The sequence below is a fragment of the Scyliorhinus canicula genome, chromosome 3, assembly GCF_902713615.1.
Source record: "Scyliorhinus canicula chromosome 3, sScyCan1.1, whole genome shotgun sequence".
In the NCBI taxonomy this organism is placed as follows: Eukaryota; Metazoa; Chordata; class Chondrichthyes; order Carcharhiniformes; family Scyliorhinidae; genus Scyliorhinus; species Scyliorhinus canicula.
The window spans coordinates 168689218-168700047 of NC_052148.1; the positions used below are offsets into that span (position 1 = coordinate 168689218).

The 10830-nt window shown below is 47.9% G+C and overlaps 1 protein-coding gene across 2 annotated transcripts in view; it reads right to left on the reverse strand.

Moving 5' to 3' along the window:
- Positions 1-2666, reverse strand: part of shroom3 (shroom family member 3) — a 547942-nt gene extending 545276 nt beyond the window's left edge. For both annotated transcript variants that reach the window (XM_038791699.1, XM_038791697.1), the window contains exon 1: positions 2085-2666. In XM_038791699.1, coding sequence (XP_038647627.1) covers positions 2085-2234 — 150 coding nt within the window. In that variant the 5' untranslated portion in view covers positions 2235-2666. The remainder of the gene's footprint in view (positions 1-2084) is intronic.
- Positions 2667-10830: the final 8164 nt, after the last annotated feature.

Below are 10830 nucleotides of genomic sequence, written 5' to 3' on the forward strand. Positions count from 1 at the left end.
TCCTAAAGCAAGCTAGCACATTGCAATTAGCTCACAACACCATACTGAGAAACAATAGAAGAGTGTAAGGGCGGCACAACCTTCTAATGCGCTGAATGATTAGTCTTTGTTTTCCTATGTATAGTAGTGCCAGATTTTATATTTAAAAAACTACCACTGCACTAAAGCTGAACCTCTTCATTCGCCTGAGGAAGGAGCAGTGCTCCGAAAGCTAGTGTTTGAAACAAACATGTTGGACTTTAACCTGGTGTTGTAAGACTTCTTACTGTGCTCACCCCAGTCCAAAGCCGGCATCTCCACATCTAAAGCTAAACAGCAGATAGAAACACAGGCTCAACAAGTTGAATCTCCAACTTCATTTTCATGAGCGTGGGTTATTCACGAGTATCAGCATTGTTTACTCATTATCCAGCTTTGCTCAAAAGGTGTTTCTGCTTTCTGAAAGCTGCTAATACATATTGAGATAGAATTCATGTACCGCCCTTGGTTACTGGAGTGGGTGTACTTTAGGTTTGTCCAGCCAATGGGCATTCAATCTGGAGTAGCTACTTGGCGTTAGGGGAAGAGATGGGCGACATAGTGGCACAGTGGTTAGCACTGCGTCAGGGACCCGAGTTCAATTCCGACCTTGGGTATCGGTCTGTGTGGAGTTTACACTTTCTCCCAGTGTCTACGTGGGTTTCCTCTGGGTGCTCCAGTTTCCTATCACAGTCCAAAGATGTGCAAGTTAGGTGGATTGGCCATGCTAAATTGCCCCCTAGTGTCCAGGGTTGCGCAGGTCAGGTTATTTGGGGTTGGGGGCTAGGTAGGATGCTCTTTTGGAGTGTCGGTGCAGACATGATGGGCCGAATGGCCTCCTTCTGCATGGTAAGGATTCCATGGGGGTTTGCAGCCGTTATAAAATTGTCATGAGTCATATCAGCTGGGCTGGTTTAGCTCACTCGGCTCATAGGGGCTGGTTTAGCTCACTCGGCTAAATCGCTGGCTTTTACAGCAGACCAAGCAGGCCAGCAGCACGGTTCAATTCCCGTACCAGCCTCCCCGGACAGGCGCCGGAATGTGGCGACTAGGGGCTTTTCACAGTAACTTCATTGAAGCCTACTCATGACAATAAGCGATTTTCATTCATTCATTTTTTCATTTCATCATGACAGTGAAATAGTAATCTTAGTTTTCCAGACACACACTTTATATAGGCACACAAAATAAAGCTCTTTGCACTGCTCTGACCAAACAGCTCTGGAGCTTCAGCATCATCTAGCAAGGTCAGGATGTCCAAATCTTACTCTCTCCCAAACAGTTTAGCACCTAAACTTCACTGTTCACCTATTTTCCGTGTTTCTGGCCAAATTGCAACTCGCTGCCACGGTGGAAATCCTGAATGTGTTCCACTCCTCCAGTCACTGTGCCAACAGATTAATAATCCATCGATTATCTGAAGAAGGAACCTATCTGTTGACGATTGCTCTCCTTGTGTCCAACGCTCTATACAACGGGTCGGCAAAACGGTATCATCCAGTAATATTGTTATTTAAATCATGGTGTTGTTTCTGTAATTCCATAATCTGACCTGGAAAGTGACCCCAAAGCAGAGGTTCCGCGATGTGCTGGTATGTGAGCGCGTCCAAGTGATGCAGCTCCCAATAGCATCTCTCACACACACTCACACACACACACGGCGTGTTTGCCATTAATGGAGTGGGTTGTTGTGGAAACCGGGTCCCTTGTACTTACTATTTCAGTGCAGAACTTCCATCTCCCTTTACCCCCCTGGAAAGACGCAAGCCTTCACCCAGCCATCTAACTTACTCGGTGCTCTCTCCTCAAAGACAGGGTGAGAGGGGGCAGCAACGTGGGCGCTATTCTCCATCACATTTTGCACCGAGTTCCAGACTGAAAACGAGCTTTTAAAAAATCCATTTGCTTCCACACAATTTGGAGTACAAGCCAAGGACGACTGTTTGTTATCAGCTTCCCAAATGCTGGATCTGCGTAGCTGGTGTTGCATTAAAGAAAACGGAATGGGTTATTTTGTTTTCTTTCCTGTGTGTGTGTGTGTGTGTGAGAGAGAGAGAGATTCTTACCTTGGAGATGATCAGCGGCTCCCCATGTTCAAGACCACCTTTCAGCGTGAATCCCCAGGGAGCGCCCCCCTGCAGAAACACTTCCACAGCCACAGGCTGCTGTCTCCCCTTCTGCATCTCGGCTCTTGCTCTGTACACGCTCGGCTGCATAATTCCCCCTCTTTCTACACTCAGGTGAAAACACTGCGATGAGAAATATGCAGGTTTTTTTCTTTTACGACTGCCCGGGATCAAAAAGAAAATCTTTGATCGCCGCCCGGCCGAGGTGTTTGTGTGCAGGGGCAGCAGCAGCGTTTGCACTGGTCCACTTCACTCAACACCATTCCTTCAAGCACTTCAGCATCACCTCAATGGCAGGCTGAGTGATGCTCGCAGACATTTCCACAGTATGTTCCCCCGCTCCCTCTTTGGCAACACATAAAATATTTAAAAGCACCGAAGTCTCCTTCCAAACGGCACGAGATTCTTGTTCAAACAAATCCACAGAATGATGACAAACTTGGAAAAGGAGCGGTTCCGGCGGCTGCCCCGCAGCAACTTTTTCACTTGATTGATTATCTTCCCTCCATCCGATTCACATGTACCATTTCAGTAGGGGGGGGGGGGGGGGGGGGTGTTTTGAGGGAGGGAGGAGGCGCGTTCCTGTCTCCTCTCCCGGCGCTCGCCAGCCTTTCCGTCAATAATAAAAGAGGGGGTATTCCAGTCACCTGAGGCTTTATTATCTTTCACCCCACTCCCCCTCTCCTTTCTCCAGCAAGTGTCACTGGTTAGAAGACGGCACACGGGAGTTATTGGGTCGGGGTACAGCCTGTTGGCAGGTCGCTGCAAGTTCCATCTGTGCAGCTGGAGCAATGGGCACCGGGCGCCTGCATGCTGGAGTGAGTGTGTCCCTGTCTCCGGCCGGCTGATGGGGCAGAGCCTGTGCTCACTCACCCCTCCCTCTGCCACCGTCCCTGTAGCTGCTCAGCAGCGCCTCCTCGCGCACTTCCCTCTGCCCTGCAGCGCCTCTCAGACTGGCTCCCCTGCACAACAGCAGCGCCTCTCCGGCTGGCTCCCCGCTGTACAGCAGCAGCAGCAGCCCCCTCCTCTCCTCCGCGCCCGGCTCTCGCCCATCCACCACTGAGCAGGAAGTTTGGACGCGCGCACGCACACAGCCCCGCATGCGCTCTCGCAGCCGCTGCAGTCCGGGCTATGCGCCTCAAGGGGCGCCCTCACTCCAAGGCCGGGGCTGAGGGTGCAGTGAGCCTTGAGCTGTCCTCATCGACACCCAGCAGAGGAGGGAGGGAAAGATCCCCAAGCCTTCACCAATGAGCTGCAAATAACACCGTTGGGCAAATGTTCGATTTCGATATTTATTCTCAGACCTGTGGGGATACAGTCCTGCTTCTCAGTCATATCCCCCTGACTCTGTCTCATGCCAAGATTAGGAAGAGTCAGCTATACTGGGGCAGCAGGGTAGCATGGTGGTTAGCATAAATGCTTCACAGCTCCAGGGTCCCAGGTTCGATTCCCGGCTGGGTCACTGTCTGTGTGGAGTCTGCACGTCCTCCCCCTGTGTGCGTGGGTTTCCTCTGGGTGCTCCGGTTTCCTCCCACAGTCCAAAGATGTGCGGGTTAGGTGGATTGGCCATGCTAAATTGCCCGTAGTGTCCTAATAAAAGTAAGGTTAAGGGGGGGGTTGTTGGGTTACGGGTATAGGGTGGATACGTGGGTTTGAGTAGGGTGATCATGGCTCGGCACAACATTGAGGGCCGAAGGGCCTGTTCTGTGCTGTACTGTTCTATGTTCTATACGCGGGTGATTAAAACCTCAAAAGGACAAAAATGGTTCCAGGGATGAGGAACTTAGATTTCCCAGAATCCTGGCAGTGCAGGAGGCATTCGCCCATTGAGTCTGCACCGACCGTCCAAAAGAGTCCACTCTCCCAAGCTATTCCTGCCTAATCTACACATCTTTGGACACCAAGAGGCAATTTACATAGGAACATAGGAATTAGGAGCAGAAGTAGGCAATTCAGCCATTTGAGCCTGCTCCGCTATTCAATCAAACCATGGCTGCTCTCTTCCTGGTCTCAAATCCACCTCCCTGCCTATGTTCCCCACATCCCTTTAACCCATTTTTAAATCAAAAATATATCAATCTCCTTCTTGGTCAACCCACCTAACCTGCACATCTTTGGATTGTGGGAGGAAATCCAGACAGACACGGAAAACGCACAAGCTCCACACAGACAGACACCCAAGGCCAGAGTCAAACCCCAGAGGAAACCCACGCAGACACGGGGAGAACTTGCAGACTCCACACAGGCAGTGACCCAAGCTGAGAATCGAATCTGGGATCCTGGAGCTGTGAAGTAACAGTGCTAACCATTGTGCTACTGTGCTGCCTCTCTATGTCAGTCATTGCAATTTCAGAGACACTGTGTGCCACAATTCCAGCAAAAAGGGACATTTGGCTAACAAGTGCAGGAATCTTAAGAAGAAGTCAAAGGCTGGGCAGGGAATTTCAAATTTAAATGCAAAGACGCCTCAGTCTGCTGTGCATCACCTGGAAAGCACAGAGCAGGAAGAGGAGTGATTCTGCAACATAGAACATAGAACAGTACAGCACAGAACAGGCCCTTCGGTCCTCGATGTTGTGCCGAGCAATGATTACCCTACTCAAACCCACGTATCCACCCTATACCCGTAACCCAACAACCCCCCCCCCCTTACTTTTTAGGACACTACGGGCAATTTAGCATGGCCAATCCACCTAACCAGCACATCTTTGGACTGTGGGAGGAAACCGGAGCACCCGGAGGAAACCCACGCACACACGGGGAGGACGTGCAGACTCCACACAGACAGCGACCCAGCCGGGAATCGAACCTGGGACCCTGGAGCTGTGAAGCATTTATGCTAACAACATGTTCAATGTGAGTGAGATGCATGCAGAGCTTATTTATACTACAGTGAAGGTCGATGGACAGAAACGTAAGATGAAGGTGGACACAGGAGTCTCTGCATCTGTCAACAGTGAGCAGACCTTCAGAAGGATTTGAGGCTCGAAGCAGGTGCCAGCCCTTATTCAGGGAGGGATCGAACTTTGAACGTACACCTTCAAGACTATAGTACCATTCTTTTTAAATTTGGAGCACCCAATTCTTTTTTCCCCAATTAGGGGGCAATTTGGCATGGCAAATCGATGGGTTATGGGGGTGAGACCCACATAGACACGGGGAGAATGTGCAAACTTCATATGGACAGTGATCCAGGAACGGGATTGAACCTGGGTTCTCAGCACCGTGAGGCAGAAGTGCTAACCACTGCACCACCATGCATCCCCTACCATTCTTGGAGTTTGAGGTGGACTTTGTGCATAACATCCAAGAAGCAAGAGCATGGCTCCTGGTAGTAAAAGGGCATGGGCCTAGTCTACTAAGGCGTAACTGGCTCAGGAAAATTCCGTCGAACTGGGTTGAGATAAAGTATGCAACAGTGACAGAGGACGTCATTCAAAAATATCCTGAGGTTTTCAGAGTTGAAGTAGTTACATTGTGTGGCACTACACTTAAGTTGTTGGTGGATCCTCAGGACACTCCTCATTTTTCAAGCCCAGGATAATTCTTTACCCCGTGAAAGTCAAAATGGAGGAGTTGGAGCGGCTGGAGAGTCTAGGAAGAATTGAGCCCATTCAATTCTCACGCTGGGCAGCTCTAATTGTACCGGTTCTTAAAAGTGATGGTACTGTGTGTATATGTGAGGGTTGCAAACTTAACATTCATCAGGTTGCCAAGCTGGACGCTTTCCCATTGCCGAGGGTAGAAAATCTATTTTCAACACTGGCAGGAGGCAGGATGTTCTCCATACTTGACATAAGTCAAGTCTAACAACAGCTCTTGTCAGAGGAGGACTCAAGACAGTATGCCACAATCAACACCCACAAGTGTTTGTTCAGGTACAGCTGCATGGTTTTTGGGGTGTCTTCCAGTATGGCAATTTTTCAAAGGACAATGGAAAATCTGTTTCAGGGGATACCCCATGTGGCAGTTTGTTTCCAGGGAAAACAGAGGCTTAAGCAACCTGAATCATGTGCTAAAAAGATTTTCAGAGGCAGACCTGCATCAGAAATGTTGCAATGCATCTTCCAGGCGTAGAGTGTGGAATACCTGGATCACGGAATAACTGTGCAGGGTCTAACCCCTGTGGAGGGAAAAGTTTGAGCTATCGAGGAAGCTCCAAATTACAAGAATACGTCTGAGTTTAGGCCATTTATAGGTTTAGTGAACTACTATGAGAAGTTACCGGCAGACGTTTCAACAGTGTTGGCGCCAATGTACATGAAAGGGACCAAATGGAGGTGAGGACCAGCACAAGAGAAAGCTTTCAAGAATGTGAAAGTGCTGCTACAATCAGCTAACTTGCTGGTTCACTTTGATCAGGACAGAGAGCTCATTCTGTCATGTGACGTCTCGCCTGATGACGTTGGGGCAGTGCTCTCTCACCTGATGGAGAACAGGTCAGAAAAACCCATGAGATTTGCATCATGCATGCTGACAACAGCTGAAAAGGGATATTCGCAGCTGGACAAGGAAGGCCCAGCTATTGTTTTCGCTGGAAAACAGTTTCATCAGTACGTTTCTGGGTGTTCATTCACTGTATGTACAAACCACAAGCCATGGATGAGCCTTTTTAGTGAGTCTGGATGCATTCCTCCCATGGTTTTGGCGAGATTTCAGCACTGGGCTTTCACATTGTCACCTAGCAGTACAACATCGTGCACAGGGCAGGGAAAGACAATGCTAACAAGATGCACTGAGTTGCCTTCCCTTACCAGACATGCTAACCAAGACTGTATTTCCTCAGGAGACAACTTGCTTGAACGACTTTCAAATTCTTCTATGAATGCCAAACAGATTAAACAATGGATGGACAGAGATCCTGTTTTGTCCCGGGTGAGAAGATTCCTTATGCGGGGTTAGTCTCCTATTATAGATGATAAGGAACTGAGACCATATGTGAAAGGCAAGGCTGAGCCAAGTGTGGAGGATAGTTGCGTTCTTTGAGGATCTAGAATAGTCGTTCCAGCCCCTGATCATTCATAAGTCATCGATGAGCCCATGAGGTTCATATGGGTGCTTCCCAAGTGAAATGTTCAGCAAATTAATTTGTTCGGTGGCCAAAAATGGATCAGGATTTTATCTTGTTCTGCGTGTCAAATAAACCAAAAGATAAACCAAAGTCCATCTGTGAGAGTGGTCTGATTGTTCCTGGTCTTCATGTGAACTTTGCGGGAGCTTTTATTGGTCTTAGGTTTCGAGTCATTCATGGATGTGCATTCTAAGTGGTCAGTGGTGCACATTATGAGCAATATTTCACCCTCCAGTACAATAGAAAAGCTATGACATGTTTTTGTGACTCGCAAAAAGCGCGAGAGGAACCAGGAGTTCATAAAGAGCGGGAGAGGAGCCAGGAGCTCACAAAGAGCAGGAGAGGAGCCGGGAGTTCAAAAAGAAGGCAAAAGGAGCAGGGGGCTCACAAAAAGCGCAAAAGAATCCGCAAGTTCAAAAAGAGGCCAAGAGGAACTGGGAGCTCACAAAAAGCGGGAGAGGAACCGGGAATTCATAAAGAGCGCAAGAGGAGCCGGGAGTTCAAAAAGAGTGCAAGAGGAGCTGGGAGTTCACAAAGAGCCCGAAGGGAGGCGGGTGTTCAAAAAGAGTGCGAGGAGCCAGGAGTTCACAAAGAGCGCAAGAAGAGTCAGGATTTCAATATAGCACATGAGGAGCCAGGAGTTTAAAAAGAGCCCGAGAAGAGCGGGAAGATCACAAAGAGTGCCGAGAAGAAGGAGTTCAAAAATAGGGCGAGAGGAGCCAGGAGATCAAAAAGAGCGCGAGAGGAAAGTGAATCTAAGAGCAGAAACTAGTGGTTAAAATACTGTAAGAAATAGCGGAGTGCAAGTTTACATCTCCTAAAGAAATCTAAACAGCTGTTTGGATGAGCACAGTTGGGTAGGCACTTACTCCTACTATTGGTTACAATTGTTAAGATTTCATTCTGTGATATTCTATCATAGAAAAGAGTGGAGAAGAAGGGCCCAAGTTGATATTGTTTGATATCAAAAGGATTACTTTAACCTAAAGTGGTAAGACATGGCAGGAGGGCTACAAACCGTGGTCTGTGCTTCTTGCTCCATGTGGGAAACCAGGAACACTTCTAGTTGTATGCAGGAAGTGTCTCCAGCTGCAGCTCCTCGAAACCTGCGTTTCGGAGTTGGAATGGCATCTTGGGAGCATTCGCGAGGTGGTGAGTATCGTGGATAGCACGTATAGAGAGGTGGTCACACCGCAGGCTCAGACGCCAACCCACCTACTCTGCACATCTTTGGGTTGTGGGGTGAATGGGTGACCACCAGGCCGAGCAAGAGGACTAGGTAATCTCCTGTGGCTATTCCCCTGCAAAACCCATGTACCGCTTTGGATACTGTTGAGGGGAATGACCTCTCAGGGGAAAGCATCGACAGCCAAATTCATAGCACCATGGTTGGCTCTGCTGCCCAGGGGAGGAGGAAAAAGTGTAGAAATGCAATTGGTCACAGGGAATTCAATTGTGAGGGAAATTGATAAACATTTCTGTGGCTATTTGATCCCGGCCCCAGGTCACTGTCCCTGTGGAGTTTGCTCATTCTCCCCGTGTCTGCGTGAGTCTCACCCCACAACCCAAAGATGTGCAGAGTAGATGGGTTGGGCATGCTAAATTGCCCCTTAATTCAGAAAAAACCCCATTTCTGTGGCCACAAAAGAGGGTGGTATTTGCCTCCCTGGTGTTAGGGTCAAGGATGTCTCAGAGCGGTGCAGAACATTCTGAAGGGGGAGGGTGAAACGGCAGTTTTCATGGTACACATTTGTACAATCGACATCAGTAAAAAAGGGATGAGGTACTAAAAGCAGAATACAGTGAGCAAGTTGAAAAGTAGGACCTCAAAGGTAGTTGTCTCAGGATTACTACCAGTGCCACATGCTAGTCAGAGTAGAAACAGCAGGATGTATAGGATGAATACATGGCTGAAAAGATGTTGTGAGGGGGAGGGTTTCAGATTCCTGGGGCATTGGAACCAGTTCTGCGGGAGGTTGGACCAGTACAACTGGACGGGTTACAGCTGGGCAGGACCGGGACTGATGTCCTTAGTGGGGGGGGGGGGGGGGGGGGGTACCTTAGTGGAGTGGTCATGGAGGGTTTAAACTAATATGGCAGGGGGATGGGAACCTGCCTCAGGATTCAGAACAGGGGAGTCAAGAATCAGAAAGAAAAGACAGCAATAAGAATAAGAAAAGTGATAGGCAGAGAAATCAAGGCCAGAATCAGATAAGGGCACAGAATAGTAGGACTGGGACAAGGAACGTTAAAAGGATCAGCTTTAAGATTTTGTACCTGAACGCTTTGAGCATTCAAAATAAAATGGATGAATTAGTTGCACAGATAGATGTAAAGGGGTATGATATAGTTGGGATTAGGGAGACATGGCTCCAAGGTGACCAAGGGTGAGAATTAGACTGAGGGCTGTTCCGTTTTTAGGAAGTACAGACAGAAAGGAAAAGATGGTGGAGTTGCATTGCTGAGTAAAGAAAATATTGGTACAATATTGAGGAATGATATTAGTACAGACCATGTGGAATCTGTATGGGTCAAGTTAAGAAATACCAAGGGGCAAAAATTGTCCAGTATCATTAGCGGTGAAACTGATGAATGGGAGGATCATCTACAGACACAAAGATCACATTCATCTACCCACGACTCTGAGACAGTCATATTTCCGGATTACACGGCAGAAGGAAATGCTGCTGTGGAAATTCGATAGGAAGTGATTCCTGTTCCTCAGGGACATCCGGCAGCCATTGGTGCTACTCCCGGAGAGGTTAAAGGGCTTCCCCTCACTAACAACCAATCTACTTCTATGCCCTCAATTCCAGCTCCACTGAACCAAGACTCACCAGTGTCTACTGAGTCACCAGTGGTTCTACGCAGATCACAACATTGTCACAAAGTTCCTGAATGACTGGGATATTAGTTGCGAGATGTGTGTTATGATGTTTGTTGTCTCTCCTTAAGGGGTTTAAGGAGGGATAAGTGTTTTAAAGTGTTTTAATAGTTTTTTAATAAGCATCTTCCTATTTGAGTATGTATATGGATGCCTTTGACAAAGGTGCGCATGTGCGTGTGACATCATCGGGAGTGCAGGCATGCGCGGGTTTTCAGTTTAGCCGCGAGGAGCTTATGTATAGTTGTGTTTATCTGCTGCTAATGTCTAAAGCCAAACTATATTATTACCTCAATGTTTTCTGAAGTAAAGCAGATTTAGTTTTTGCAACCCGTTCAACTACCTTTCTTGTGGTCAAGTTAACACAGGTGACAGGAGAAGAAAGCTTTTTACACAGTGAGCAGCTAGGGTGAACACTGCACTGCCCAAGAGAATGGTGGAGGCAGATTAAATTGAGGCTTTCAAAAGAGGATTAGATAATTAATTGAAAAGCAAAATGTTCAGGAAGAATGGGACCCAGTATTGGCACAAAAGGGCTAAATGGTCTCCTTCTGTGTCGTTATGATTCTATGTGTAGAAATGTTGGGCAGCCCAAGGACAAGGGCAAACCATTCAGTAGCACATTTCAAAAGAGTGACCCTCACTCATAAGCCTCTGCCTCATGCAAAAGAACTACAGTTGGATCCTCAATTACTTCAGAATAAAGGTAGCAGCAACCACAATATAATTGA